The sequence below is a fragment of the Gopherus evgoodei genome, chromosome 5 (assembly GCF_007399415.2).
Source record: "Gopherus evgoodei ecotype Sinaloan lineage chromosome 5, rGopEvg1_v1.p, whole genome shotgun sequence".
Taxonomy (NCBI): domain Eukaryota; kingdom Metazoa; phylum Chordata; order Testudines; family Testudinidae; genus Gopherus; species Gopherus evgoodei.
In genome coordinates, this window is record NC_044326.1 from 50215060 (window position 1) to 50230850 (window position 15791).

The window sequence follows — 15791 nt, forward strand, 5'->3', positions numbered from 1 at the left end:
CACCTTCCTCAAATTCCTCTATTCAATTTCCCTTCCCAACTCAGCCTCTCCCTTCTTCCCATTCTTCTTTCAACACCTCCAGAGTCACTTTTCCATATTGCTCCAAGAGCTTTTCATATCAACATCTTAGAAGCGGCCCTTCCCTGCCACTCCAGAAACACTGATAGGTTTCAGTTTTGTATTTCTTAGGCATAACATTTCACCCGACTGACTGAGTAGAGGTGTTTAGTTTTGTTTTTCAACTATCTAATCATATATTTTAGCTGTCTATCTTGCACAGTTGTCAAGACTGTATTCTTTTTATGAAAAATATAATCCATTTATTCTAAGTGATTCTGATTTTTTCGGACCCTTATGATAATGAATTTAAATAGTCTTTTAAACTTATAATTAAGTTTTGGGTTTTTTTTTTAAAGGTATGTTACATTGACACCAGAAAAGTTTGTAGATATTACTGGATGAAGAATAACAAACAATCCAGAGGTTTTTCCTGCTTTCTAACCTTTGACCAATGGCAGAAGAAGTAGCTGAGATTGGTGGAAATGAATAATCGTGTATCTCAGATTTGGAAGCATTATTTTATACAAGACTTTACACACTCTGCTAGGTAGCACCACTGGGTAACAGGGGCAAATACACTCCTTATTTGAAAGTCTCCAGATAAAAGGAAATATAGAAACACTCTGATTTTATCAAAGTTGGGGGGGTGGTAGCAATATACATTCCTTAGCAACTTTTACTGGTGAAGCTGACACAATTGCATGAGCATAATCCACTGTACCTTGGTGTTACTCTCAACTGGATGCTGAGCTATCAACAACATTTTGACAATACCAAAAAGAAGATAAAGACAAGGATTAACATTATCCAGAAGCTTGCTGAGACATCCTGGACATGTGATACATGCATGCTTTGAATGTCAGTACAAGTCCTGGTCTTGCCAACAGCGAAGTGTTGTGCACCAGTTTGGTGCAAAAGCTCCCACACCATTCTGAAATCAATGGCATGCTCAGGATTCTTAGTGACTCTCTTAAATCAACACCAATCCCATGGCTCTCAGTTTTGGCGGGTATTGGGTCCGCAAACATTCAGATGAGAAGCTGCTGTGTTTCACAGTACAACAAGAGCCTGGCTGCTCCAGACCTGCCAATACACCAAGACCTCAATCCACTGCAACTCTCCTAATTCAAATCCAGGAATCCTTTTACACATCAATACTACATGCCAACAAAAAGGACGCAGCACTCACTGGCTCGAATAGTGGGCCACTTGTGACATCCTAAACAAGCACCTGAGTGAAGATCCAAAGAAAGAAGTCATGGGTTTCTTCCTTTCCCATAGGCAGTGGGCTGCACTCAACCATGTTCAGAAAATGCATGGAAGATGTGGCTATTTCCTCCACAAATGAAAAAAATCAAAGAATCACCAAATTGTGACTGGTGAGGTACAAACCATGTGACACATCTGTGACACTGCACTCCATGTGTTTTAGGGAAATATGTTTATGAGTGTGAATATGATGTAACTAGAATATGCTTTATGCAAAAGGTCTCTTGTAAGGTATCATAACAAAGGTTATAACCTACTGAATATATTCTTCCTATTTGTATGCATGTATCATTCTTGTATCTGAAGCTAGAAGTATGAAGTATAACTCTGAGGTCCTATTGTAATTATGCAAATTGTGGGCCATTAATGGTGGTTTAGAATCTCGATGGCTCCCACTGACTAGGACAATTGGTTGTAAATGGTTTATTTATTTGCAAACCTTCCTGTGTAGGTGTTGGCTGACCCAAGAAGAATGGAGATTAGGGGTCTTACAGTGACATGTAACCATGTCACATGATACTGGAATCCATCTTAATCCTTGTATTATTCCATTGATGAGATGGGGGTGGGGACAAGCACAGACAAAAGATTCCCGCCTTGTGCCAAACTATAAAAGACAGTGGAGCAGGACAAAAGGATCTGCGAGTCATGAGAAAACTGCTGCTTATCACTTGAGATGTCCCCTGGAATTAACAAGGACTGTATCAGGGGAAAGGATCGGGCCCAGATTAGGAAGTAGTCTAGTCTATGAAAGAAGCTTATTGGAACATCTCTGAGGATGAGATATTACCTGTATCAGTTTCTTAATGTATTAGGCTTAGACTTGCGTGTTTTTGCTGTATTTTTCTTGGCGACTTACTTTGTTCTGTCTGTTATTACATGAAATGACTTAAATCCTACATTTTATACTTAATCAAATCACTTTTGTTTATTAATAAACCAAGAGTAAGTGATTAATACCTGGGGGGAGAAAACAGCTGTGCATATCTCTATGTCAGTATTATAGAGGGTAGACAATTCATGAATTTACCCTGTATAAGCTTTATACAAAGTAAAACTGATTTATTTGGGGTTCAGGCTCCCAGAAAGGCTGAACACTGGGCTCTGGGAAAGTCTCTGTTAACTGAGAAGCCCCTGGGCTGAGTGAATCTCAGTTTCAGAGAACTGCAGAGAGGTGTGGCCCAACCTCTGGGTTTGTGCTGGAGCTGACTGGAGTATCTAACTCAGCAAGACAGGAGTGGAGGGGTGCTTGTTCTGGCAGGAGGGTTGTTCTCAGTGGTATCCCAGCTCATCGAGTGACAGTTTCAAGGGGAGTGTCTGTGACCGAACCAATCACATCATGGACAACTGCCCCATACATGCTTACAGTGGTGGCATGAGAGGGATCTACCTAGATAGTTCAGAATAATTAGAATGGCTTTTGAATCTCAAGAATCAATTATAATTCCAATCTGTTGTTTTTCAAATGCCATGAGAAAGAAGAAGACTGGTGATCAATTAGCTCAACAAAATTCACCTCAGGAGGCAATGTCCAGTTTTATTTATCATCTCAGACCTCATAATTATTAGACTACTTGTCAGACAAGGTAAAACAGGAATCCAGAGGAGTCCAGTTATCACTTTTGTAAGACTGATGGGAGAGCTATATGACTTTGTCGTCTGCAGTCTGGACTACAACAATGCAATATACTTGTGCATGATGCCATCTCTTCAGCACCACTGGTTACTGCAAGCACATCAAACCTGTCCTCCACACACTGCATTGGATTCCCATAGAATATTTGGCCAAATTTAAGGTCTTGATCCTTATCTTCAAGGCACTCAATGGCCTGGCTCCCAGATATCTAAAAGTCTGCATAAAACTCCAGAATGAAGCTGCTAAAAACAAGGAAAGCTAGCAGCATGTGATCAGCCACTTCTATGCATGCCACTGATGATCTCAAGACTTCATTTAGGAACCACTGTTCCAAGAGAAAATAGAGTGACTAGCCCAGAACTTCTTCTCTGAGGCAATTCTCCTCAGAGAAGTCTGTTTCCTTGAAATATATATTATCAAGAGATCAAGAAGAGAACTTTCAAGCAACTGACAGTTGAATTCTAGAGATTTTTTAGAAGAGGTCTTCAAAAGCAGGTCCTGGATCATCTAAAGGGTATAAGTATAACAAGGGATAGTAACATAAATGAAAACAAAGAGTATCTAATTTGGTGTCGAGTGATTTTACTGCAGTTGGCTTTAAGAGTTTCATCAAGGATGTAAGATCCTTCATCTGGGCTCTGGACTCAATAAAGATTTTTAATAGTAGGTGTGAGATAAATAAGGGAGACTGGATGACATCCTTGAAGGAATCCTGCCCCTTAGCCCTAGCTCAGACTACTCGGTCCTTACACCCTTCAACTATGGTAGGCTGACCCTTGGCACCAGAAGTGCAGTGAAGCTGAGGGGTTTAGATGCCTGAGAAACCATCATGGACAACAGTTCAGAGGCTTAGCACTTAAGGAAGAGAGCAAGAGCCTGAGCTAAACAGTTCTGCCACGGAGGTATATTTTGGTGTCCTCTGTTTCTTCTGTCATATTCACCTCACTAAAGCAAGCCCTGGAGGCCCCAGAAGTGGACTTCTGAAGGCCTTTGATCTTAGGGATATGGAAATGTTAAAGATAATTTCAGCTTTATTTAAAAAATAATAAATATTTTCACTGCCTTGTCCTTTTCCTTGCAAAGAATCTTGAAAACATGGACATAAAGCAAACAGTAGGGTTGAAAATTTGTCAAGAATTTTTTCCTAAAAGATTAGGACTCGTTCATCAACAATTTGCTTCCACCTTGAGTTATCCTTTTTTAATTGTGGGAATCACAGCACCATGCCACTCAGGGAACACAGACCAATTTATGGATATATGGGGTAGTGCCCCCTGATGGAGCTAGCTGCCAACTGCTGAGCTAGTTCTTCTAAGACAATGGAGCAAATAATTAAGCAACCAGTTTGCAAACATCTATAAGATAATAAGATGATAAGTAACAACCAGCATGGATTTGTCAAGAACATATCATATCAAACCAATCTGATAGCTTTCTTTGACTAGGTAACAAGCCTTCTGGATAGGGAGAAGCAGTAGACATGGAATATCTTGATTTAGTAAAGCTTTTGATACTGTCTCGCATGACCATCTCACAAACAAACTACGGAAATGCTACCTAGATGGAGCTACTATAAGGTGGGTGCAAAACTGGTTGGAAAACCGTTCCCAGAGAGTAGTTATAAGTGGTTCACAGTCATGCTGGAAGGATGTAACGAGTGGGATCCCGCAGGGATCAATTCTGCATCTGGTTCTGTTCAATATCTTCATCAAGGATTTAGATAATGGCATAGAGAGTACACTTATAAAGTCTGCAGACAATACCAAGCTGGGAGGATTACAAGTGCTTTGGAGGATAGGATTAAAATTCAAAATGATCTGGACAAACTGGAGAAATGGTCTGAAGTAAATAGGATGAAATTCAATAAGGACAAATACAAAGTACTCCATTTAGGAAGGAACAATCAGTTGCACACATACAAAATGGGAAACGACTGCCTAGGAAGGAGTACTGCAGAAAGGGATCTTGGGGTCATAGTGGACCACAAGCTAGATATGAGTCAACAGTGTAACGCTGTTGCAAAAAAAGTGAACATCTTCTGGGATGTATTAGCAGGAGTGTTATAAGCAAGACATAAGAAGTAATTCTTTGGCTCTACTCTGCACTGATTAGGCCTCAACTGGAGTACTGTGTCCAGTTCTGGGTGCCACATTTCAGGAAGGATGTGGACAAATTGGAGAAAGTCCAGAGAAGAGCGACAAATATGATAAAAGGTCTATAAAACATGACCAATGAGGAAAGATTGAAAAAAATGGGTTTGTTTAGTCTAGAGAAGAGAAGACAGAGGGGGACATGATAACAGTTTTCAAGTACGTAAAAGGTTATTACAAAGAGAAGGGAGAAAAAAAATGTTTTTCTTAACCTCTCAGGATAGGACGGAAGAAATGGGCTTATATTGCAACAAGGGAGCTTTAGGTTGGACATTAGGAAAAACTTCCTAACTGTCAGGGTGGTTATACTGTCTATCAGCACTGGAATAAATTGCCTAGGGAGGTTGTGGAATCTTCATCATTGGAGATTTTTAAGAGAAGATTTGACAAACACCTGGATAATACTTAGTCCCGCCATGAGGCAGAGGACTGGACTAAATGACCTCTCAACGTTCCTTCCAGTCCTATGATTCTATTAAGCACCCAGTGTAGTCACAAGCACGTTTACAATACCCTGAATGATGGTATAGCCTAGTGCATTGGTCAATAGACTAACTACAAGGGACTCCTGGGTTCTAATCCTGGCTTTGACAACAACTCCCTCTACGACTTTAGTCAAGTAACTTCATATCTTGTCTCAGGATCCTCATCTGTTTAAAAAAAGGAATAGAAACATCTTCATTCCTTGGGGAATTATAACAATGAGTTACTTTATGTGTATAAAGTGTTAGTATATAAGTGCCGACATTCACCAGAATATACACAAACCCCTCTAGTGGCAGGGGGCCTAGGAATCCAAGGCATCCAGTTTATGTGGAGAATTTTCACCTGAAATCCTTTTTCAACTGGCAGCCTCTATGCCTGGTAACAACACAAGCGGCTAAGATCCCATTCTCCTCAACTGGAGGCTAGTCGGGGCATGAACATCTCCCCAAACACCCTCTCTTTATTTTAAAAAAAGATGAGACAGGTACATTTGGGAGAGCCACAGAGAATTATCTTGTTGTTTGTCCCCCTAAATCCTAAAGTTATCGTTGTTAACCAAACTGAGTTCATGGCAGGTGATAAGTCTATTTAGACTTATTTAGAAAAGCTATTTAGACTATTTAGACATTTGACATTGCCAGAAGATTAGAGGGGAATAATCACTTCCCCCATTCAGCACTGGTGAGGCCACATATGGAATATTGCGTTCAGTTTTGGGCCCCCCCACTACAGAAAGGATGTGGACAAATTGGAGAGAATCCAGCGGTGGGCAACAAAAATTATCAGGGGACTAGGGCACATGACTTACGAGGAGGGGGCTGAGGGAATTGGGCTTGTTTAGTCTGCAAAAGAGAAGAGTGAGGGGGGATTTGATAGAAGCCTTCAACTACCTGATGGGGGGTTCTAAAGAGGATGGACCTACGCTGTTGTCAGTGGTGGCAGATGACAATACACGGAGCAATGGACTTAAGTTGCAGTGTGGGAGGTCTAGGTTGGATATTAGGAAACACTATTTCACTAGGAGGGTGGTGAAGCACTGTACTGGGTTACCTAGGCAGGTGGTGGAATCTCCATCCTTAGAGGTTTTTAAGGCCCGGCTTGAAGAAGCCTTGGCTGGGATGATTAGGTTGGTGTTGGTCCTGCTTTGAGCGGGGGGTTGGACTGGATAACCTCCTGAGGTCTCTTCCAATCCTAACCTTTTATGATTCTATGAGTCATTTACTTTAGTGGTAGGAGGGGAGGGGAAGGAGAAGGTGTTTCATGGGTCAATCAAATAATGCTAAGGTCTGCCTGCTCTGTATCCCACAGAAATAACCCCTTCTTAGGGAAGCCTAATTAATTTGGGGAATCAGTTTTACTTTGTATAAAGCTTATATAGGGTAAATTCATAAATTGTCTGCCCTCTATAACACTGATAGAGAGATATGCACAGCTAATTGAACTAACCCCATTATCTCTAGCCTGATTCTTGCTTGCATATATATACCCGCCTGTGGAAATTTCCACTAAATGCATCCGACGAAGTGGGTATTTACCCATGAAAGCTCATGCTCCAATACGTCTGTTAGTCTCTGGCCTTGACTACACTGGCGCTTTACAGTGCTGCAACTTTCTTGCTCAGGGGTGTGAAAAAACCACACCGCTGAGAGCAGCAAGTTACAGCGCTGCAAAGCGCCAGTGTAGCGCTGTAAGCTAATCCACATGGGGAGGTGGAGTACCCTCGCACTTGAAAGCACTGCCACGGGAGTGCTCCCACGGCAGCGCTTTGAAGCTGCAAGTGTAGCCATACCCTTCTAAGGTGCTACAGGATTCTTTGGGCTTGGCTACACTTGGAGGTGTGCAGCATTGGGAGTTACAGCTGTCTTCGTACAGCTGAGTAGGGACAGCGCTGCAGTGCGGCCACACTGACAGCTACCAGCGCTGCAGTGAGGACACATTTGCAGCATTTGCAGTGCTGTTGGGATGGGGCATTGTGGGCAGCTATCCCACAGAGCACCTCATCCCATTTTGGTGCCGTGGGTTGTGGGAAGGGGACGGAAGTGTACGGGTCATTCCGCTTCCTGTCCCAACGCCCCATGGTGCAACTCTTCAAATCCCATCTGTCATAAACAGATAGCTAAGGGTTAATGTTCTTTCACCTGGAAAGGAGTAACCTGAAACACCTGACCAGAGGACCAATCAGGAAACAAGACTTTTTCAAATCTGGGTGGAGGGAAGTTTTGGGTGTGAGTTCTTTGTCCTTTGTCTTGTGTCTGACCCTCTCGGCTATGAGAGTGATTTTTCTGTCTCCAGCTTTCTAATCTTCTGTTTCCAAGTTGTAAGTACAAAGATAGGAAGACCATAGGTTTATATTGTTTTCTTTTGTATTTACATGTGTATAGTTGCTGGAATGTGTTAAATTGTATTCTTTTTGGATAAGGCTGTTTATTCATATTTCTTTTACGCAATTGACCCTGTATTTGTCACCTTAATACAGAGAGTCCATTTTTATGTCCTTTTCTTTCTTTTTATATAAAGCTTTCTTTTTAAGACCTGTTGGAGCTTTTTCTTTAGTGGGGACTCCAGGGAATTGAGTCTGCAGCTCACCAGGGAATTGGTGGGAGGAAGAAGTCAGGGGGAAAATCTCTTTGTGTTAGATTTACTAAGCCTGACTTTGCATACCCTCTGGGTGAAGAGGGAAGTACTTGTGTTTCCAGGACTGGAAATGGGGAGGGTGGAGTCCCTCTGTTTAGATTCACGGAGCTTGCTTCTGTGTATCTCTCCAGGAACCCAGAGAGGGAACACCTGGAAGGGAGAAGGGACGGGGGGAAATGGTTTATTCCCCTTTGTTGTAAGACTCAAGGAATTTGGGTCTTTGGGGTCCCCAGGGAAGGTTTTTGGGGGGACCAGAGTGCCCCAAAACACTCTAATTTTTTGGGTGGTGGCAGCTTTACCAGGTCCAAGCTGGTAACTAAGCTTGGAGGTTTTCATGCTAACACCCATATTTTGGATGCTAAGGTCCAAATCTGGGAAAAATGTTATGACACCATCCGTCACTGTTTTTCCGTCCACGTTTGGCGCCATTGTGAGTCTCCCAACGGTTTGCGTGCAGCGCGATTTCTGTGGGAAATGGAGCCCGAGCTGCTGAGGAATTTGCTGATGAGTGTCGCCAGCACATCACGTTTGGCAGTTGAGCTATTCCTTCAGCTCAAAAGTGACAGTGAGGAGTCTGACGATGATATCAAGTCACCTGACGTGTGTGACACTAAATTGCTTGTGGCAGTAACGGAAATACTCAGCACCATGGAACGCCGCTTTTGGCCTCGGGAAACAAGCACTGAGTGGTGGGATCACATCGTCATGGAAGTCTGGGATGACAAGCAGTGGCTGCAAAACTTTCGGATGAGAAAAGCCACTTTCATGGGACTGTGTGAGGAGCTCGCCCCCACCCTGCAGCGCAAGGACACGAGATTCAGAGCTGCCCTGCCAGTGGAGAAGAGGGTGGCTATTGCAATCTGGAAGCTGGCAACTCCAGACAGCTACCGATCGGTCAGGAACCAGTTTGAAGTGGGAAAGTCGACCGTTGGAATCGTGTTGATGCAAGTTTGCAGGGCCATTAATCGCATCCTGCTAAGAAGAACCGTGACTCTGGGGAACGTGCAGGACATTCTGGATGGCTTTGCACAAATGAGTTTCCCTAACTCTGGAGGGGCGACAGATGGGTCGCATATTCCTATTCTGGCACCACCCCACCTAGCATCCGAGTACATTAATCGGAAGGGGTATTTCTCTATGGTTCTCCAGGCGCTTGTGGATCACCGTCGGCGTTTCATTGACATTTACACAGGCTGGCCTGGAAAGGTGCATGATGCAAGCATCTTTCGGAACAGTGGCCTGTTCAGGAAGCTGCAGGCCAGGACTTTTTTCCCAGACTGGAAGATCACAGTAGGGGATGTTGAAATGCCCATTGTGATCCTTGGAGACCCTGCTTACCCGTTAATGCCTTGGCTCATGAAACCGTATACAGAGAAGCTTAACAAGAGCAAGGACCAGTTCAACTACAGGCTGAGCTGGTGCTGAATGACTGTGGAATGTGCTTTCGGCCATTTAAAGGGCCGCTGGAGATCTCTTTATGGGAAGCTAGACTTGGGGGAAAGCAGCATCCCTGCGGTTATATCCGCGTGCCGTACCCTTCGTAATATTTGTGAAGGGAAGGGTGAAACATTCAGTCAGGAATGGACCTCCGAGGTTCAACGCCTGGAGGCTGAATTTGCACAGCCAGAGAGCAGGGCTACTAGAGAGGCCCAGCACAGGACTACAAGGATTAGGGATGCCTTGAGGGAGAAATTTGAGGCTGAAAGCCAACGTTAATGTTTGGTGCCTTGCACGGGAGTGAAGTGCAATGGTTACAATGATTTGCAGTGCCTGTTTTTTCCTTGGGGTACGGTATCTTTCACTTTCTGCAATATTAAAAACTGTTTTAAAAGCCAAGAAATCATTTATCGAAAAGAAAGCAAGTAAAAGGGTAGGGGGGGTAGGGTGGTGAACTATACAGTCAGAGGTTTGAATATGTCCTGCCTGGAGTGCTGTGCAATGACTGCTGCACTTCAGGATGAAAATGCTGCATGGTGATGGGGGTTGAGTGCAGAGAGTAAGGGTCATAGTTCTCAGGGCTGGTGGGTGAACGTACAGGTGTTGGGGGCAGCTGGTGGTGGTAAGAACCTGGATGCTGGAGAAGGGGGTTTTGAGCTGACATTGGGGCACAAGGGGAGAGCTTTGGGCGGGGGGGGGGGGGGCAGCACGGTAGTGCTCTGCCTGCATGGATACAAGTGACTGGATACAGTCCGTTTGGCACGCCAGGAGGTTCATCAGCTGCTTCGTGCTTTTCTTCTTAGCCAATTCTTTTCTCCTGCTTTCTCTTTCCCTCCAGTGCTGCATTTTTTCTCTCCAGTCCTGCAGCTTCTTACTCTCTCTGGCAGACTGATTCATACCTGCTTTCACAATATCTTCTTTGCTTTCTCGTGGCTTTTTCCTCAGGTTCTGTAGCTTTTCAGCAGTCTCTGATACGGCCAGTCGATTAGTAGTAGTAGTCAAGGACACTGTTATTAGAAAAAAGACAAAAAATGAAACATTTAACAGAGAGGCAGCATTGTGTATAATCACAGTGAAGGAGTTTACAGTCTCACTTTAGCATACTTTCCACATATCAAACAGCACAGAGAGCCCACAGCAGCGAAGACATGGTGAGTAAGGGGGAACGAGTGCAGGAGTTAATTAATCCTGGAAGCCATCTCGCTGCCACGGCTCACCTCGGAAGGGGAACTGATTAGTTCAGGGCTGCACTGGGGTTTCTGTGTGTTGGAGAAAGCAGAGAGCTGCGAGGGGACCTACACTGAACACTATCCCTACATTTTCCACAGGAGTTAATCCTGGAAGATCTCTCACTGCTGCGGGTTACCTGGGAAGAGCGGGAGGGTCTTCTACAGCAATGCGGATTCCACCCTGGCCCCTATGCAGCTTGCCTGTGTGCAGCAATGGTCCCCCCACCCCTCGCGGCACAGTGGCGCAGACGCATTAGCCTGACTGGGACAAGGACCACAGTGGCTCTCCCTATAAACTTGCGCAAGCACATTGCCCATGCTCTGGCAGAAACTTTTGAAGAGATCACCGAGGCCGATTACTGCGACGTGATAGACCACATCAATGGGCTATTCCACATCTAGGCATGCATGCATGCAGCCATAACCCCCCCTCCTCTCCTGAAACATTTCCATCCTGAAAATAAAAGTTGCTTACCAGGAACCCGCTCCTCTGCTGCTTCTTCACCAACAAGTTGCAGCTGCTGCGACTGGCTAGCTTCCTCCTGGCTTGAGAAGAGCTCCTGGCTGCATGCCTCCTGGGACTCCGGGTTGTCTCCCCCCACCCCAGTACTCTCACTCTCGGTTTCCTCCCGCCCCTCCACCTCCCTCTCCTCTCCCTACTCTGAACTGTCCATCGTGGTCCTCGGATTGGCAGTGGGGTCACCCCCAAGTATCGCATCCAGCTCCTTGTAAAAACAGCAGGTCGTGGGGGCAGCACCTGAGCAGCTGTTTCCCTCGTGGGCTTTGCAATAGGCACTCCGCAGCTCCTTTACTTTAACCCTGCACTGCACCTGATCCTGGTCATGGCCCCTTTCCATCATGGCCTTTGATATCTACCCATAGGAATCATAATTCCTACAGCTGGAGCGCAGCTGTGACTGCACAGCTTCCTCACCAAAAACACTGATGAGATCCATCAACTCGACATTGCTCCATGCTGGAGCTCATTTGGCGCGTGGAGGCATGGTCACAGATTGATTGCACTCCACACCTGGCTGAGCAAACAGGAAGGGGATTTTTTAAATTTCCGTGGCATTTAAAGGGCGGGTCACCTGAGGCCAGGGCAGTAGAGTGCGAACTGATGAGCAGAGTGGCTGAACAGGTATTCTGGGATCCCTCCTAATACCCTGGAGGCCAATTACAGCGCTTTTGGTGGCCACACTTGCAGAGCAGCGCTGCATCACCAGCGCTGCAATCGTTATACCCGAGGCAGAGCAGGAGTATGGCCAGCGCTGCAGCCAGGGAGATGCAGCGCTGTATGTGCCTTGCAAGTGCGGACGGTGAGTAAGTTTTAGCGCTGGTTGTGGGTTTACAGAGCTGCAACTCTCCAGTATAGCCAAGGCCTTTGCTGCTATTATAAAGAAGATCTTTTTTCTACTTGTTAAACCTTATCAGGAAAGTTAAACATAGACTTCCCTGGTATTGCTGGACGACTTTTTGTTGGGGACAGAATGTCAGAGGTGTATACTGTGAACAGGAATGCTGGATCTTTAACTGAGACATCCTTTCACTCAACTAAGGCAATTAAGATAAAGAAGTGTTAACACAAACCAAAGAATTTTAAAACACTCTTATCAAAATATCCTCTCTCTTCCCAACTGTTGGGCTTTCAGACTCTTGGCACAAAGACCTGAATTTAAAATGTAAAAAACCAGGAGTAAGAAAGAAAGTGGTTTGTGGTTTTGGTTGGTTGGTTTGTTTGTTTTTAGTGTATAAGGAAAACAAAATACAATATTGCACACGTTCTGTATTTATCAAAAACAAAAAAGGCACCAACCTATTTCCCCCTTTATGTCACTTTTAATTTTCAACAATATTAAACATGAATGATCTCATGATTTTCCTTTAAAAAGATCAGTGCAAAATTACATGAATGGGATATGAAAGTTGCATAATTAATTGTAAAAATCAGGACATGCTATTGTTGAAGTTCCTAAAACAGTATTAACTCTGCCCCTTTCAATACATGCTGCTAAACGTACACTATAAAATACACAAGACAAAAATATATTTACCTTATTTTTCTTAAATAAGTATTACATGGCTGAGTTACTGTTGCATTAGAAACCATAAATTTTGTTTACCTTGACTTGTTTATTAAATTTTAATTTGATTATTCATAACATTTTATGCATTTAATTAAATATTACATATATGTAATATGTATGTTTTTAAAATATATTCATATATCACTCAGTTTGGGCTAGCCACTAGATAGGCTTCCCTTACTATATCTTTTTCATTGATTGTGCTAAGAAAACGCCCCGATTGCATTACAGTTCTGTTCTAACTTGTGGCATAAATTATTCAACTGTTATAGTGACACTAATTAATTTCTTCCCAGCAAAAATACTTAGCTTGTTCTAACAGTAGAGCTTGAAGACAGTTTAGTTAGGCAGAAACGCTGGGGGAATAGCTTTGACTGGCAGGATTTTTGCAATGATAAGGCCATAGGCTTATCTCAGGACTGTTTTGTTCTGATTAGATATGCAATATTGTGCTACAATTGGCTCTAATCACTGACTGATTTTAGTTCCCAAATACCTGTCATCACCATCACTGATGCACTCAGGAAGAGCAAGGCTACAGCCGAACAGCAGGATGTGTTGATAGCAGCTGAGGCGGTTGAGATAACTGAAGAACTTGAGGAACTTTTCCATTTCAATGCTTTTGACAATGGAAAGAACTGATGTTAGAGTGGTGTGGTTATATGGCAGCATTTGGCACTGGCTGTACGTGATATTTATGCAGGCACCTGTGAAATCAAAACAGTTAAATTTAGCACGTATGAATCAATTAAAACATTATATGGTGATAGTAAGTATCTGCTGAATTGAATAGTTATCATTAAACACTATCACTTCACACCATGAAAGAGGAGCATTTTGCTAGTGCTTGAAGAACTTGGAAAAGTTTCAAGTATCAGGAGGTAGCCATGTTAGTCTATATCCACAAAAACGACGAGTCCAGTGGCACCTTAAAGACTAACAGATTTATTTGGGCATAAGCTTTCATGGGTAAAAAACCCACTTCTTCAGATGCCTGGAGTGAAAATTACAGGTGCAGGCACTATTATACTGACACAGGAAGAGTAGGGAATTACCTAACAGGTGGAGAACTAGTGCTGACAGGGCCAGTTCAATCAGGGAGAATATATCCACTCCCAATAATTGATGAGGAGGTGTCAATGTCAGGAGAGGGAAAGTTGCTTTTGTAGTGAGCCAGTCACCCCCGGTCCCTATTCATGCCCAAATTAATGGTGTTAAATTTGCAAATGAATTTTAGTTTTGCAGTTTTTCTTTGAAGTCTGTTTCTGAAGTTTTTTTGTTCAAGTATGTCTACTTTTAAATCTGTTATAGAATCTGGAAAAGTTTGGGGTTTAATTTGGATACTCAGCCAAAAGTTTGGCTTTCACATTTATCTGAACTTCTTGGGTCTTCAAAACTGGATTGGAAACTATACATAACAAGCTCCCTCACGAGTTTTACATTAAAGTTAGGATAGGTAGACCATGAGAATACCCTCTTGTGGTATTTTTACATAAATGGATCTGTCTGAAAGAGGGAAGGAAGCAGAAGAGATCAATTAAGGTAAATTGGGTTCTGGATCCAACAAAACCTTGGACCTACCACAAGCTTCCCCCCTCCTCTTTTTATTTTATCCAAATTGGTTCTCCCATCCCTGATTTTTCTGCAATATACTGAAGGTACTCAGAGGCCCCAGAAGACTCAGCAAAAATCAAGGGGTAAAATCTTGGCCGCTTTGAGGTCAATGGCACAATTTCGCCCAAGGATTTTTAAGATTTCCTCTCCTCTGCATACTGCTAATGAAAGTAAGAGTAAAACATTGACTTGAGGGAGGCATAGTACAGGTGAGCATTACACAAGCCTTCCCATACCACTGCACAGGAGTGCACACCACTCTTGACCTTCAATTCCCTGTTAGTCCCATGCTGAGCACTTTTTGGTATATAGAGTGCCAAGTCTATTTGCACAGAGCCAAATTTTTCAGAAGAATTTAGGGTCAGATTTTCAAGTGCTCAGTGCCCACAAACGAAGGCAATTTTTCAGAAGAGCACATAAATAAAGACCAGATTTTCAAAGGTGATCTCAGCACCCATTTGCTCCCATTGAGACACCTATGGACAGATTTTCAAAACATCTCTCTAGTCAATATATTTAGCTCTGGCCACTTAATTTGGTGCCTATTTTGGGCACAAAAGTGAAATGCTTGCAAATGTATGGCAATTTTTTAAAAACATCATAACAGAGGCTCAAACTAAATGTATGCCGCAAGTTTAAAAAAAAATTAAGAGGATCAAAAAAAAATTGCCACCATGGCTAAAAAATGAAATTTGAAGAGCAACTATCGGAAGTCACAAAAACTAACAGCAAAACAAATTTTAAGTACATCAGAAGCTGGAAATCTGCCAATCAGTGGAACCACTGGGGAATGGAGGTGCTAAAAGAGTACTCAAGGCTATTGTGGAGAGGCTAAATGAATTCTTTGCACCAGTTTTCACTGCAGAAGATATGATGGAGATTCCCATACTTAAAGCTGTTATTTTTAGGTGACAAATCTGAGGAACTGTTCAGCAAACATGTGGACAAGGGTGATTCAGTGCATACAACGTTCTTGGACTTTCAGAAAGCCTTTGACATGGTCTCTTACCAAAGGCTCTTAAGCAAAGCAGGCAGTCATAGGATAAAAGGGAAAGTCATTTTATGGATCAGTAGCTGGTTAAAAGATAGGAAACAAACGGGTAAGAATAAATGGTCAGTTTTCACAGTGTAGAGAAATAAATAACTAGGTCCCCTAAGAATCTGTACTGAGCAGTGTTCCTTCCAATTT

General features: G+C 43.2%; 1 protein-coding gene across 1 annotated transcript in view; it reads right to left on the minus strand.

Moving 5' to 3' along the window:
* The window catches only part of CORIN (corin, serine peptidase), a 289680-nt gene that overhangs the window by 180615 nt on the left and 93274 nt on the right, over positions 1 to 15791 (minus strand). The window contains 1 exon segment of the mRNA XM_030564547.1: positions 13485 to 13695. Within this exon segment, the coding sequence (XP_030420407.1) occupies positions 13485 to 13695 (211 nt within the window).